Raw genomic sequence first — 17,791 nt, forward strand, 5'->3', positions numbered from 1 at the left:
AAATATAGTATATAAAAATTTTTAATAGCATAATTTCTTGTGGTACGAATATACAATGATTCGAAAAGATTTTTTTTCTCTCAGTGTAGAATTTAATTTGTAATAAGTAATTTTTTTAAATTAAATAAAATGAGTTCAATTGTAAAAACTAAATGAATCTTTGAATTTATGAATTGCTAAGAAAAATAACATCCGAATTATGATAACATTTAAAAAAGTCTAATTTAACTTTATTAATTTACAGAAGAAAATTAAAAATTAAAATTTCTATCATCAAATTTTTCATTTAATTTAAATTCTTTGAAAATTCTAATTAATTATGTAAATATTATTTGAAAACTTTATTATTATTTATAAAAAAAAAAAAAAAAAGCTGTTCTTTTTATATGAATTGAGTCCACTTTTAAAAATAAATCGTCTTATAAAATTCATTCTACGGCAAATTTACTATGAAAATATTCAACTCGAGATGGTATTTAATAAATTTTAATTTAACTTAAATAACTTATTAAGTAAATTATTAAGCTTAATACTTATTAAAGTAAAAAAATAAAAAAAAGATAATTAATATTTATAATTAAAACATTTCAACGAATTCTAATTATTTATTAATCCTTTATTATCTGAAAATTTTACCTCCATAAAATTAAATAATTTAAAGTCATGGTTTATTTAAATTTAAGTGAAACAAGTTTTAATTTCATAAGTAAATTCTGTCATTAAATTTACTTGATATTCAAATCGACACTTGATTAATTTTTATTCACTTGAGTCTACAATATCTCAATAAATTGCACCATTTTATTATTTTTAAGAAACAAAAAAAAATTACTTATCACTTCTAAATTTTTTTTTTTCTAATACTTCTGTAAACTGTAAAAAAATTTGGTATGAAATTTGTCCTCGAGAACTTTACAAGGCCGTGTAGTGTGAAATAATGGTGTGAATTATCCATCCCTGTAATGTTAACATGGTGTAATCTACTTTTTTTACACCATTCAGTGTTACTCGTTATAATTTCGATTAATGAGCAACAAACGATCATTGAATATTTTTAACTTAATCAATAACTACATTAAATTTATGTATGTATTAAATATTATTTTGAACGCTTGACGGTGTAAAAATTACAATTTATACCACCTAAGTTTAACACGATATATGGTGTAATTTTCATACCAAAATTTTTACACCGAGTCATTTACACTACACCGGGTCCAAAAACTTTTACAGTGCACGGATATATAGAATTTCTTTACCAAATTTAGATAAAAATTAGCGCCAGTGGGACTTTTCACACACGGAGAAAAATGTTGGCTCAAAACCTACCAATTTTTATTATGCTGTCGACCAAACTTAAAACAGAAAGTGAAGCATCCAAAAATTTATTATGCTCTTATGAAAAATTATTATGCCGCATCACAATTATTATAATGTATGGAAGTATTTTTTATTAAATCTTATCGATAAGTGTCTCACGCGTAGTAAGCATCATGATACAGTATAATAACTTTTTGGATGCTTCACTTCCTGTTTCAAGTTTGGTCGACAGCATAATAAAAATTGCTAGGTTTCGAGCCAACATTTCTCTCCGTGGCAGTACTTCCTATAGAATTTATATATCCGGGTAAAAATATTTGGCCGAAAAGGCTAAATTTGATCGAAATCACTCAGAAACCGTAAAATTATAAAGAAAGAGGCCAAAAATTGGCCGTTAAATTGAGTTGATCTATTTTTGGCCCAGTCGTCGGCTAAATTTCGGCGATTTTTCGTCCTCATTATCGGCCATTTTTTGGCCGAGCTAATTGTCTGCCTTGCGTTCACTCCCTGGGCCTTTTGTCAGCCACTTTTCGGCCGAGAAAAAATTTTATCATTTTTTTAACTTGAACTTTTTTACCCTCTTAGGCCTACACATGCTTTAAGACTTAAAATTTTTTAAAGACCATTGTAAAAAAGTTCCCCTGGCGATAGCTGCTTCCAATGCTACGTAATTAGCAATGAAAATTTAACGATAGATTTTATCCATGCATAGTCTAATTAATACCACTAGTACAACTTAACACGTTTCTAACAATTAAAAATGTTTTATTATTCATTACAATCGAAGTATCCAATTTACATATTAGTCATAAATAATTCCCGACTTCTATAAGACTATTAAACATAAAGCGACTCGTGAGTAACTGTTTCGATAACTATAACGCTTAAGGCTTTTCGTCCATATACAAAATTACGTACATTACAAGTTACCTTTATACCTAGAAGTACAACTACTACTACTGCTACTGCAACAACTACTACAACTAATACTAATACTGTTACCTTAACCTATCTTCTTGGAAGCTAAAATATGTATGCTCATCCCATCGTACATTTAGAAGGAAATTACGTAGGAACAACACGCTCGCGCGTTCACTCTCCTAACCCACCTACCGTTATATATACTATATAGTCTATACGTTAGATACTGATGTTAATATTAACTCCAGGCACCGTTGCTCTCTTACAATAACCCACACCACAACGAGCTTACTCTACATCCCTCTCTGTATTCCTTACCTATCTGTTCTTATAACTATCCTGTATCCTCTTAGAGTATCACCTGAAGCGTGTCTGAAGATCCAAGTTCCAAACCACGTATACGAAATCAAGTATCTATTTCTAGCATGACACCTGTGTGCTCATCAATCCAATTCAGAACTGTAATTTTCCGATTATTTTTTTGTTTTATGACAGCCATGAATAATGGACACAAATAAAAATAGGACAAAAGTGTTGAGTTAACTCACGCGAAATAATATCTGATCAATTTACCAAACTGTTGATTTTATCGGTAAAAAATATCCAGAGACAATAAAATAACGACGGGGTTTACCACCCAAATCAACTCGTTTGCTCAACCTTTCGTGCACATGATATGAGTTGATAAAGTATTTTAATGCTGGTATTATTATCATTATATTTACTATGTTTATATCATTTGTAGATAGAAAATTGATTGCCGAAAAATGATAAAAAAATATTTTAAATAAATTGCTTGAATGAAAAGTATTTTTTTTTTACTTATGATTCATTTAGATGGTGAGAAATTTTATTTTTTACGCGATAGATTTTTTTTTAATCAATACGGAAAAAAAAGAACTGTTGCAGCAATAGGACTGGCCCTGTGTAGTATTCACAAGATCAGTCCTGTTGCAGACACAGGTCCATTCCTGTTGCAGCCACAGGAATAATCCTGTCGTAGCTATAGGGCTAGTTCTGTGGCTGCAACAGGAATGGACCTGTGTCTGCAATAGGACTGATCTTGTAGCTGTAACAGGAATATCCTGTTGCAGCCACAAGACCATGTTACAGGAACGTTCCTGTTGCAGCAAAATTTCTTTTTTTTCCGTGAATGGTTTAATATTTTAGAAGAAAAAAACCCTAATAAAAAAATTTCAAGCCAGACAAAAGACCCCGGGAGTAAACACAAGGTCAAAAATTAGCTAGGCCGATAATTAAGCCTTAAAATCGCCGAAATTTAGTCGACGACTAGACCTAAAAATGACGTAAAATAGATCGTCAATTTATTAGCCAATTTTCAGCCTTGTTCAATTAAATTCTACGGCTTCAGAGTGATTTCGCCAAATTTTTCTTTTTCGGCATATTTTCCGCCAAGTATTTTTACCCAGGAGTTCTCGGGGGCAATACGTTTAATTTTAAATAATAATTAAATTAATAATAAACTTCGCTTGATCAATTAATTACTTGTAATTTTTAAAAAATTTTAATTTAAAAATAATTATTGTAGATTTCATTTAGCTCATTAAAAAAATTATTTTTAAAAAATTGATATTCATTCTGAGGAAAATAAAGTTTTACTTCATGTAAATTAGTTGGTAATTTTAATTTTTTTTTTTAACTAAAAAAAAAAATCTACAATACTAATTTTGAAAATTTTTCATTTTTATTACAATACTCCATTTTTCTCTTAAAAAACTTCTCAGTAATATAAAATAGATGTAAACAATAATAATTTATTATCATCTCTTTTGTTTATTTGAAGTCCTTTTAAAAAAAGAATTCAGTTCACAATGACTTCAACACTTTTGTTATATTTATCCTTTTACTATTTGCAATAAAATTAAAGAGAAAAGAAAAATAAACAAACAATACAATGAAAAATAAAAAATAATAATAATAATAAAAGAAGAAAAGAAATAATTTTCTATAGTGAGAATATGTCAATCATTTTTTATATAGAAAAAAAAAGAAAATAAAATAAAATGTTAAAAAGTGATCGTACGTTTTGCCCTCAGGAATTGCAATCGCGAGCGTCAAACACCTACGCTTATTTCACTGTATAATAGTCTGGGGTATAAAGCACTACAATCGTTGTTGTGCTGTAAGTTGTAAACTATTCTACACAGTCTATTACATGTAGAAGTAACCTATTGAGCTTTAAAATAAGTAGTATAGGTAGATAGGAAAGGCGGTTATTGGTTGAGTTGGTAGATGGATGAAAAAAAAGAAGAAAAAGGGCATGGATACAGACTTGTGCGACTTACGATGATGCAAAGCACGTAACTCAGTCTCCTTCTTAACCGCACTATACTGTTATTTCCTTCCCTCTTGAGATAAAATAAAAGTGTATGAGTAAAAAGAGAAAGAGTGTCATGTATTTATGTGTGAGTGAGTAAGTGAGTGAGCGAGTGAGAGAATCGTGAGTCGAGTTAAGCTGAGAGAAAAGCGTGAATAAATAAAAGATCGGCAACGCCTATATTCCTATCCAACGAAAAGCTTTGGCGAGCGCACTAGCTAGATTATCCGGTTTAGCTCTTTTCGATCTACGCCATTCAAACTTTACTAAAGTATAACTATAGATAAATATTACATGTATTTTTCAAAAAATATAACATGGGATCTACATGATGAAATGAATAAATTTTTTTCGTTTATCATTTTTCGAAGGGGAGTCGGGTGGTAGAAAATTTTTTGAAAAATTATGATAAATTTATTTGAGATAGATCAAAATAACTTGTACCCGATGCTCAAAAACTATAAAAAAACAAATAGCGGCTTAAGGGGGTCATCGTGCCCCGGACTCCCTTTTTCAAAATAAAATAAGACAAAGTTAGAAATTAAAATAACTATTTTACATTGTAAAAAATTAGCGGAGTGAACGCGGATTAAATCCAAAGTGAATTCGGAATGAATGCGAGTGGATGACTTTGTATTTACTTAATCCCCTTGGAGTAAAATTCAATCTGAAGGGAATTTATTTTAATATTCAAACTCCGAATCGGAGTGAATGCGGATTTAAATAGAATCTAGATCACTCCGAAAATACTCTGCTGGAAACACAAACTTCCTATTTATTTCGTATGCGGAGTAAATTTTTCTAAAATTCCGGAACTCCGAGTGACGGAGTAAATTCGGATTCAAATAAAATCCGTAATAACTCCAAATTTCTGGTGTTTTACAGTGTACTTGTATTTAAATTTCCCAGTATTGAAAATAAATAAAAAAATCTGAGCTCAGGGAGCTCGGAAACATTATTACTTGTAAATTTTTGAGTTCTTCGAGCTCAAAACTTTTTTAGGCCGGTAAAACACCTTCACTAAAAAATTATAATCTTTGTCCGACGATATCTTTGGATGGAATGAACCGATTTGAACGTTCGTGGTGGCAATCGCAAAGGCTCAACAATACTAAAAACTGATTACATTTTGAGGCGAATCGGGCAAGTGGTTTATAAGTTATACGCAAAAAACCAAACACAAAAAAAATTTTTAATTTTTATTCTTCGTATAACTCGTAAACTACATGACCGATCTACTCCAAAATCTAATCAATTCTAATTTTTGGTGAGCCCTTTCGATTGCCACCAAGTACGTTCAAATCGGTTGATTCGATCCAAAAATATCGTCGGACAAAAAAATGTTCCCACACACACACACACACACACACACACACACACACACACACACACACACACACACACACACATACACACGGACGTCCATCCGGGAATAGTAAGAATAGCTTCCTAAGACCTCAAAACGTCAAGACCTCTTAGAAATTCGATTTTCGAAAATCGGACCGAAACCAATAACTTCCCTTTTTTTGAAAATTTGCAATTTTCTTAGCGGGAAGCTAAAAAAAATAACAATAATTTAGGGTATAATATCTTACTATCAACCCCTATCAAAATTAAACCCCTGGATATATTTTACAACCATATTTATTTAAAGACCAATAATTATTAATTTGTTGTCAAAATAATTGATTAGATCCATTATATTATCATTTTAATGGAAAATTAAAGAGTAATGATTACTATCATTTTGCTACAAATTTACGTATGAGGCCGGATTAAATACCCAAAATATTTATTTGCAATTAAGTCAATTCTACTACAAACAATTTATGTAACGTTTCATAACTATAAATAACTATTTACTAATAATTATTTATTCAGGCGAATTATTTCGGCATCAAGTGAATTAATTAACTAATAATAATCATCATCAGCCAATATTTAATTACAGTGCACACTGCGTTATATAAATAAAATATTACAAGTTAATACGATATTTATAAACAAATATGGTTTGAATTAAATTTGTACGTTAAATTTAATGAGCGCATAGTATAAAGTTATCTACGAAAGACGATTATATTTAATTTTTAATGACACACTAAATAAGCCCTGTTAAAATTTAATATTAGTTTAACAGTTTAACGTAACTTGTGTTGTGTAATTCCCATAATTTTATATAAGCCCGTTAACCATAACCCATTGACTAGCTTGTTACAAGTCTGTCTGACCTAGACGAGAAACTTTTACTATTAACGGCTGACCAGTTCTCTACTTAACACAACCATACACCAATATGTATATAGATGTAACTCTACTTTATATGTATATATATGTATATAATAATAGTACTCAGAGCGCAGTAACACGATTGTAGTTACTACAATATACCTTTCCACTAACAACTAGTGGATACTCTCGTCTAGTACTCTCGCTGGTCATATTTACTAATTATTCCTGAACAACATTGCGGCCATATCTAATAGTTAGTACTAATTAATATTTTTCTTTACTCAATAATATTAAAAAAATAAAACTAGATAAATTATTTAATAAAAAAATTTTATCTTCAATTTCGAAAGTTTTTATTATTCGAGAAATTTAATCGAAATTTTTTAAACAGTGAAAATCGAATTTTATTTATTGTTATTTGCAAAAAAATTTCTTTAAATTTTTTTAGCAGAACTAAATTATAGAAGTATTTAAATGATCAATGTTATTGGTTTCAAATAATTTGCCTGCAGATTTATTGATCGGTTTTTTAGCATTTTTTATCTATTGGAAGTTTGACTCAGCAAATCGATGGAAAAAAATGTTACCATAATTTTTTATTAATGCATGGAAATTTTAAGATTATAAAACTCTGCGTAAGCTCAGAATTACATCTAAAAGATTTAAAATTTTTTATACCTTCATAATTTGAAAATGAAAAGTTTGCTGTATACTTTCTCTTCATTTTCATTAAAAACAAAATTTAATTTTTGATTTTTATATAACGTAAAATACGTTTTGATTCAAATTAATCGATTCAATTCTGATAGAAAAATTATTTTTAATTTTTTTATTCTCTTACCAATTGACACCGGTTCCAAAATTATCAAAAATGAAATATTTTAACAGTACCTACATCCTCAAAATATCTTCCTATTTTGACTTCAAAATTTTGAGTGCTTTTTTCCCGCCTAAATTCAAAAATCTTTGACTCTTAACAAAACTATTCACTTACTTAGAGTTCAAAAAAAAATTTCCCAAAAAAAAATGTTTTTTTTTTGCTAAAAATTTTGTGCCCATCTTACCTTAGATGTCTATTTTTTCCCACAATACCCCACGTAAAATTCCTCTCTAAAATTATTAAAAAATCATTTTTCCATAATTCAATTTACGAAAAATCAATTTTTAATTTTTATTAATGCATTTTGAATACCTAATAAAGTATGTAATAGTCTTTAGTGAATGTTATACCGTCCTTTCAAGTTAGTTGTCTAAAAGATAAGCCATTGGTCCACCCGCACGTTAAGGTTGGGATAAGATAAACCCCATGCTTCAATAGTAGGAGCTGGAAAACTAGGTACGACTATAGAGACCGATATAGAGCCAGAGTTTACTAGAGAGAAAGCCAAAGGGATAGAAGGAGATAGCTCGAAGGAAATATACCACCACGTATCCGATGTAGCTAAAGGATATGTAACTATATAACTATATACATCCTTACCCTTTTTCTTAAAGAAAACTTTTAACCCGGCCTCCAATCTCCTTTTCTGCATCCTGGCTTCTGGCTATACCTGCCTCACAACTTTCTTTTCTCTAAACTTTTTCTTTAAACTTCTTATACTATTTCATTTTATACTTTTTTTTTTAACTATTTTTTTTCCCTTCATACACCGGACTGGCTTTACCTACTTGACCTGTCGTCCTTTTGCCAATCTCTTGTTCGTTCAAGCTTTGACCTCCAATCCTGTCATCACGAGTGCGTGACGAGTTGCTTGAAAAACTCTTAAATAACTTCCGACGTTTTTTTTTCTCATTCATTCATATATATTTCATCTCTACGAGATAAATATCTCAATTATCATAATTTTTTAGTATAAATTAATTTATTAAAATAGAGCGTAGAGATAATAGAGCAGTGTTTAATGAATAAGAGTGATAAAAAAAAAAAAGAAAACGTTAAACGTTGGAGAAAAAATAAAAAGTAGTTGGTTATAATGAGGAAAATGTTTTAAAAATTATCAAGAAATAATGTTCTTGAATACATAAAATTTACGGTGTCCTTTTCATTGTGAGTACAACAATAGCAGGTGGAAAAGTATATGTACAAGCACTTTCGCGAAATGGCTGGCGCTTCGTTGCGTATGCAATTACGTTGAGTTTTCAAATGAAAATTCTACCTCTCTTGATTCTACGCTACCCAACCATACGACCGACCAACAGTTGACCAAATTACATACTACATTATATTAAATTTAAAAAAAAATATATGTATATATATTGTAATTATGATAACTGCTAAAAAATTAACATCAATTTTTGTTTATACTATTTTTTAAATTATTAATTAGGGGAGGGGGGCAAAATTTCGTCTGGCACTCGATGGTTGAAAAATTTTAACAAAAAAAAATCAAAATAATGCTCAATTATATCTACAAAAGTGATTTTAGAATGTTTGAAAAATTTTGTTTTATAAAATTTTGAGGGTACTCCGTTTTGCCCCCAGTCCTCTAAATTTTAAAATTTTAAAATCATACTAGTCTACACGGAAAAAAAAATATGGGAACTTTTGCTGTGCATTATGGAAATAGTTCCCATAATGTTATAGGAATTGTACCCATACTATTATAGGGATGGTTCCCATAATATATAGGAATAGTTCCTATAATTTATGGGGATGATTCCGATAAAATATAGGGTTCATTCGTATATATTATAGGAACAATTCTTATAATTATAGGAAGCATTCCTATAATTTTATGAGTAGCATTCCCATAATTATAGGAACTGTTCCTATAATTATGGGAAAAATTCCTGTAATTATAGGAACTGTTCCCATAATTTATGGCGATAATTCCTATGTTGGTATAGGAAAAACTTTTATAGAATTATGGGAACCGTTTCCATAATTTTCTTTCCATGTACGTATTTTTTGTAAATTAAAAAAACAATTCTAAATTAAAATGGACTATTTTGACATGTCTTGATGACTGGTCGTTGAGCTCAGGAGCGTCAAAGAGGAGAAGCTTGTCTAAACTCGAGAGCAAAGCAATTCATCGTGGTTGTCCAGTGATCACGTGGTATTTCAACTCGGAGGAAACTGTCCTAGATCACAGATACATACATACACACACAGACATAAAATACGGTAGGAAAATACGAGAGATACTTGAGATAGCAAGTATCTTCCACGTATATTATGGTTGCAGTCAAGAGGCTCTCAAGTATCCAAAGTCTAATCTTCACTTTCAAATTCTCCATGTACAGTGATAAATTCTAAATTCTCTATCTAATCATTTATACACGTCGGTTTATTTTAAAGTAATATTATTTGTTTGAATTATTTTGCACACCTCAAGCACGGAAATGCGAGGGCGCTTTATGATCGATCTATTATTTTCGCCTCATTCACTCTCATTAAATTATCTCTACGCTCTTATGATCACCCTAAATGGGATAAATTGCATGCCAATACAAAGACAATTTATTGAAGAATAATTTCGACCCAAAATTAAGTCAATTGATTATTCCATTAATTAAATATAAATTATTTTAATCCTAAAAACGCGAGTTGTCAATTGTCGCGTACGAAAGTTAGTAAACACGACAACTCTCGATAGAAAGAATTAATCGATCCAACTTTTTTTTTATTATCTTTGTAATTTTTATCACAAGAACCCTAAAAAAAATCATTGTCTAAATCCTTTTAGTTTAATTGTAATTCATTAAAAACGTAAAGCTAATTATTCACGAAAAATTTAGCTGCCATTTTTATTTTTACTGTTATTATTATTTTTTTCTCTCCATTAACTACTCGCAGCAGCACTTGCGTATCAGTAGGATTGACAAAAAGGCGGGATATTTAAAAAAATATTTTAATAGAAAAAAAATTAAACCGACAATAAGGAATAAAAAAATCAAATTAATAATTTAACAGTTGAATAAAAATAAATTAATCTCAAATAAAACTAATGATTAAAAATAAAATGAGTGATCGAGGTGTGCACTTTTGAATTTTCCATTTTTTTTTCTTCCCAAAAAACACAAAGAAATAGGAAATTAAGTGAAATGGACTAGAATTAAAAACAAAATTGTTGTGCTCAATTTCCGTAGTCTAATGACCAAGTGGTTGAACGAAACACACAACGAAAACGACGATGCTGATATTAAAGCCCGCGAATTTTAGTTGTACACTAGGTTATACTGTACTATATATTGCACACGCTAGTGCTTACCACTGGCTCCAGCTCATTTTCATTTTACCTATTCTATCTTGAACCTTACTAACACTATCCACACTATATATATACATATATATATATTTGCCAGTTGCACTTTGGTGCAGTAAATTGCAATAAGGCAAGTAGCAGACCAGTTAATGTTCAGTACTTACACAGTACAAAGATATCTTTTGGCAAAAGTTTTCGCAGATGTGCGTATTAATGAGGTAACCTTTCTTGTACAAAGAGATAATATCACTAAAATTTATGTATACTAGATAAAATGTTAATTAACATATAATAATTTGAATAAAAAAAGTGATTTGTTATTAAAAATAATTAATTAGTGATAAAAAATATTAATAATAAATGATATATAAAATAAAGAGTAGATGTCATGCATAATATATGATATAGAAAGTGAGGCGTTGATAAGAGGTCTGGGACGATCTTCTTCCGCGTTGCCAGCAGAAAATTATTCGACTACGGTAAAATGTAAATTGGCTAAAGTGCAAAGGACGAGGGATGCGAGGGGTGAGTTAACTGAAGAGCGAGAGTGGTAGGCGTGAGAGACGGTAAGTCAAGCTTGCTTGTCAACGTCATACTATCGCGAATACTCTCAAGCCCAAAGGAAAGTAAAAGGAGTAAAAGAGCTGAGGGACACTCGTCAAATTATTCCGCCGCGAAGTTTAAAAAAACGATGAAAAGAAATATTTATATATATCACAGAAAATAAATATGAATTATAAAGTATTTTTTTAATAAGATTTAAGAGTGTAAAAAAAATAAATAAGTAACCACTTAAATCGCCTCGTCAATTCTGAATACAATTTGTACAAGATGAGTGGCGTACAGTCGACATCATGTGTATAATATGTATACGACAATTTTCGTAATAATTCACGCTTGAGCCTCATCATTTTACCAATATTAATCCACGACATATCATATCAGCATCGCCGACTTGCGAAACTGCCGGTGCAACTCCTCTATTTTACTTGTCATATCACATTTTGCCCCCCCCCTCCCCCTCAACCCGACCCCTGCTCTACTCTCCCCTTCTTCTTCTTATTCGCGACTATCCTCGTCTTCCCTCGGAGTGTAACATCAGCCAGCCACCCACATTCAACCTACCGGAAATATCTCCAATGCTTTCCGGCTCTCACGACTCACGGAATCTCCGCCGCTACGATGATTAACGTCACGTGTGCCTTGTTGAGAGTCATATACGGAGAATTTTTATTTTTGCGGTTTCCAACCGCCAACTACCGAGAGAGTAAGTGAATGAAAAATAAAGGAAAGAAAACCACCGGTTATAGTTGAGAAGATATATGTACATAAATATACACGTGGATATAAATTTTAGCAACGTGTCATCCGCATGTTCTCGGGGATTAAATGGAAACCATTGTAGCATATGCGCAGTCACGATACCAAATGCAACATATGCTAACTCATACTTTTAATTATTTTATTTTAATATATTTTTTATTTCAAATATTTACTTGCGAAAGTAAATAGTTAAAATTTTAATTAGATGTTTTAAACGAAATTCAGGTCTTTAAAAAAAAAAATATATATATATATATGGTCGAAATAAAATATCGTATGGACAATAAAATAAAAACAGTAAAGACTACGCCCTTGACGGTGCCATTAAGACTAGATACAGTGTAAAAGCGATAGCCACGATCATCGACTCTAGGGGTTAAAACTACTCTCGTTTCAAGATGCTTTAGATATACCTCCCCCAAGCACTCATGGGACTTAGTACACGTAACTTTTCTGACTCACGAGAAAAATCCCCTCTTTCTCCCTCGCTCTTTTATTCTCAATGATATCCTCGCTTTTTCACTTCCAGTCTTTTATTTTTCTATCCCTCTAACTTTCTATCCCTCCGCCCATCGAGTTACAAAAAATAAAATGAAGTAAAAATAAAAAATTACACGACATAAAATAACAAAGAGGAATAAAAACAAGCCTAATATATTATTGTATTATTTGTTACAGGAAGTGCTTATATCATCCGATGGAGCGCACCCCAGCTGATGGTCGTAGCAGTCCAGTATATCCTGACTGGACCCTACATGCCGCCTTACGTGCCTCAGCACGTTAATTAACCACCATTAATCATCTCTCTCATCTTTATGTAATATCGGTACTCACAACACACAGTGGCACAAATTTAAAACGAGTGATATTTTATTAAGTGATTAAAATCAACTCTAAAGACCATATTTTTTCTCATGGTAAAAAATCAAATTTTTTATCTACTCCTTGATTCGAAATTATTCATTTTTATATTTACTAAATTATTATTATAAATATAAACCAGTGTTACATTGAATATTATTTACTGTTAACCAGATAATATTCATTACTCCGCATTAATTCAGGAAATTCAAACTACACTAGAAACTCTAGTGACACACCCACGAGCTAGGCTGACAGAAGGCGTAAGATACTACTGAATTTACAAGAAAATTCACCGTGCAGTTGATTAATGTTTTTTATATTAAAAATACTTGCTTCCCTTTTATTAATTAATTTACTGCTGACAATTATACTTCATATATTTAATTAAAAACATACTGTAAAAAATTAGCGGAGTGAACGTGGAGTAAATCCGGAGTGGATGACTGATTATTTATTTAATCCCCTCGGAGTGAAATTCACTCCCATAGGAATTTATTTTAATATTAAAACTCCAAATCGGAGTTAATGCGGATTTAAACAACTCTTTTTTATTTGAAATAGTGAAAATAGTGACTATTCATTGTTTACTAGTGAAAAGTATGTCACTAATTCAAATAGCGGTATACTTTTCATGGTTCCATAACAAAATATCCGCAACGAAATAACCGCAGACAAAATAACCGCGGACAAAATAACCGCGGGCAAAACTGCAAATGTTAATTTACGTCAACTTAACTGATTTTTCTCTGCATACAGAAGACATTTTATAGTCGAAAATGGATAGAGCCTCACTTGAAGACCATTACCTTATAAATTTTTCTTAAGGATATTTTGTCGTGTGGTTATTTTGTCGTGAGAATGTTTTGTCCGCGGATATTTTGTCATGGCACCACTTTTCATTGGTAATACGTGACTATTAACTGCCAAATAGTGATTGTCACGTGATTTTCACTAATTCGTTTTTTAGCGGGAAAAACTCCCGCTGAAAAAACTCCCTATTTACTCCGTATGCGAAGTGATTTTTTTTTAAAACTCCGAAACTCCAAATGACGGAGTGAATTCGGATTGAAATAAAGTCCGGATTCACTCCCAATTTTTTACAGCGCATCCGACAAAAAAATCATTAAATAAATTTTAATAAAATTATTACGACACTTAATAAACAATTAAAGACGTGACGGATGCCTTTGAAGTAAAAAAAAAATAATTTACAAGAGATTAATTTTATTCGAAGCCATTGCGATAATGATTATAAAAAAATTTTTTTTTTTTTCAATGGCCAATAAGAGACAAAATGGACTGAGATTTAATCATGTACATTGTACTAATAACTTGACGTTTGGAGGTATCATTGCGTAATCTATGTAGCACTGGTCGGATGGGGGATTATGTTAAGCGATGCGTGAGCGACCACAGTCCATGTTTAGCCAAGCGTAACAGAGATACTGCTCAGTGACGCTGTTATATATCGCGGCTAACGCTACCAACGACGACGAAAACGCGCATTTAAAGCGTATCGAGCTATACAACCATACTATATTAGTATATACATATATGCAGAGATACTATATGCAACACTCATGACACGCATTACGATTAATAAGCATAAAATCGGCCACCGGCTGAACTTCACACGGTGGAACAACCACGCTATGTGAATTTCGCTAATTTACCCGACGTGTTTATGCGATCACCAGCCATTTCAATTTTACTATGCCAGATATTTTATACTACAACACTTTTTTTTATTATTATTAAATTTTACAATAACTCTAATTGTGATTGTTTTGCCTTTTAATCCGTATTTATTTATTTTATTGATAGCAAACATTTTTTTATCGATTTTCTATATTTTTTTAAATTATTTTATTAAATAATTTAATTTTAATATTAATATCGATATTCTAATTAGTAAATTGTCTAATTCCATTGCAGAAAATCCTCCATGTATTCGAATAAACAGTAATTTTAAAATTTTTTTTTCATCTAAAAATCAATTTCATACCTAGTATATGCATAATATTTTTTCTGACTCTTATTATCTAAAAATTGCACAGAATCACCTACTAAAAAATATTAAGTTAGATAATTTGATAATTAGAAAGTATACTCTCTTAATTTGAATCAGTGAGAAATCCACTGGTGCATTCAGTGAGTAAAAAAGTCACTGGTGAATCAGTGAGATTCAAAGATGCTCACTGGTAAACCAGTGCAAAATTTAAGTACCTCGAATGTCCGTTGCCAACAGCGACCTATGATTAGTTATACCGGTTATAGAAAGTTATATATAACCTGATGTTTGTTTATTAATTTCAATTGAATTAATTAATACATTTCAAGTTAAATTGTGACCCTATTATTGCATTTTCTATTTTACATAAATTATATTATGTTTTTAATTTAAGCTATCCTCGAAGCCTTGATAATTTTTATAATTTAATCGATCATTATATTTTTAAAATTTCGAAAAAAGTTCGAGTGCATTTTCTTTTTTCCGCATTACTTTGAATAATTTTAATACGGTTAATGTAATGAAAGTTGGATATACACGGAAAGAAATTTTCTTTAAAAATTACCGTTAAATTCACTGTAATCGTGGGACATGATGCAGCGCTTTTATTTATTACCATTTTTGAAATAAAAATTACGAAAAAATTTATTTATTTTGTGGTAGACTTCATAAAATTTACCGAAAACCGAATGAAATTTACAGTAGACTACGGTAAAATTTGTTGAAAAAAAGTTAAAAATTATCTCACTTACCGACAAATGTGTAGGTCGTGCCATTCGTCCCACGATTACCGTGAATGAACGGTAATTTTTAAAGAAAATTTCTTTCCGTGTAGAAAATTTGCGTAAATGTCTATTCAATTTTTATTTATTTTACGTAAATAATCATGTCCTATATGTATAAGTTGGGTTATAATGAAAGATATCAGCTCACTGTTGAATCAGTGAAACTCACTGATGAATCAGCGACTTTTATGTCCGCCATTAAATTTCACTGGTTTACTAGTGAAGTTCACTGAGTAACCAGTGGGATTAAATGGCCGCCAAGACCACTGGTCGAATCAGTGAGTTTTACTAATAAACCAGTGGAATTCCACTGATTCAAATTAAGAAAGTAGGTATGTGCAATATTAATTTTTAAAAAATATTTAAATAATTAAATAAATTAGTTTATTATTAAATGTAATTTTTTAACGAATTAAAAGGTAGAAAAATAAATATCACAAGTTGTACAATCAATTAATTAGTTATGCTAATTTAATAAAATAATAATAATAAAATTAGTTACTGAATTTATAAAATATATTATAATAATAAATAATTTATATAAAACATGAAAGCCTAAGAAAAAGGACCTAAATTGATAACGAAAAAAAAAAATTATTAATTGTATTGTATTGTAATATTTATATCAAAAAGTTTATTGTTTAAATATCTCTTTATTTCTCTCGCATTAAATACGTCAGCCACGATTATTATTCTCATTCACATTCTATTTTCATTTTCATTTCAATATTTATATAATACAATAAACTAGAACGAAGGAATAAAGCAAAAAAATAATAATAATAATAAAATAAATAAAAAAAAATTATACGGATATACATACACATACACATGTAAATAATATATCACGCGAGTTATGAATGCGAATAACAAAACGGAACATCACGCGGCCTACAATTCCGTATAGGAAATATAAGTAAATCAATAACGAGATGAATGGAGGTGAAAGACAAAAGGACACACTCAATTGGTTTTAATAAAAACAACTCACAAGTTCGAGGCTATACAAACTGATATATACTAGAAATTATGAAAAATTTAAACAATGAATAAAAAATATATATAGATATATATAAAAGAACGCGGTATCCTTCAGCATATCGATCAGAAAGAAAAATAATAGACTGTAAAAAATTAGCAGAGTAAACGCCGAGTTAATCCGGAGTAAATGTCAAGTGAATCCGGAGCGAATGCGGAGCAGATGATTGCTTTGCTCAATCCCCTCGGAGTGAAATTCACTCCGAAGGGGAGGTTATTTTAATATTAAAAACTCCGAATTGGAGTGAATGCAAATTCACGCAGAGAATTTTACGGTATTTTTTGCATCAAAAATGTATAGAAAAATTACTATAGTCATAGTAGCATGAGGACAGTATGGAATTATTGTACAAATTACCGATACTGTAGAAATTTTCAAAATACATCGAACAGATTTTACAAAGGTGCATTGTAATTTTGACAAAGCAACAGATAAAATTTATACCAACTGCATACTAAATATTCTGATTTAACCTAATAAATTTTACTATGCAGTTAGTATATATTTAATCTGTTGCTTTGTCAAAATTACAATGCACCTTGTAAATTCTATTCGATGTATTTTAAAAATTTCTACAGTATTGGTAATTTGTACAATAATTCCATACTGTCCTCATTTTACTAAGACGTAGTAATTTTTCTATAAATTTTTTATGGAAAAAAAAACCGTAAAATTATCTGCGTGTTGAAATAAAATCCAGGTCACTCCGAAATCACTTTGCTGAAAGAATAAATTTCCTATTTATTCCGTATG

General features: G+C 30.3%; 1 protein-coding gene across 3 annotated transcripts in view; it reads left to right on the top strand.

Annotated features, from left to right (window-relative positions):
* The window catches only part of LOC130663316 (lachesin-like), a 250,729-nt gene extending 233,271 nt beyond the window's left edge, over positions 1-17,458 (top strand). For all 3 annotated transcript variants that reach the window (XM_057462462.1, XM_057462464.1, XM_057462463.1), the window contains one exon: positions 13,018-17,458. In XM_057462462.1, coding sequence (XP_057318445.1) covers positions 13,018-13,127 — 110 coding nt within the window. In that variant the 3' untranslated portion in view covers positions 13,128-17,458. The remainder of the gene's footprint in view (positions 1-13,017) is intronic.
* The last annotated feature ends 333 nt before the right edge of the window (positions 17,459-17,791 follow it).

The sequence above is a fragment of the Microplitis mediator genome, chromosome 2 (assembly GCF_029852145.1).
Source record: "Microplitis mediator isolate UGA2020A chromosome 2, iyMicMedi2.1, whole genome shotgun sequence".
NCBI classification, from domain to species: domain Eukaryota; kingdom Metazoa; phylum Arthropoda; class Insecta; order Hymenoptera; family Braconidae; genus Microplitis; species Microplitis mediator.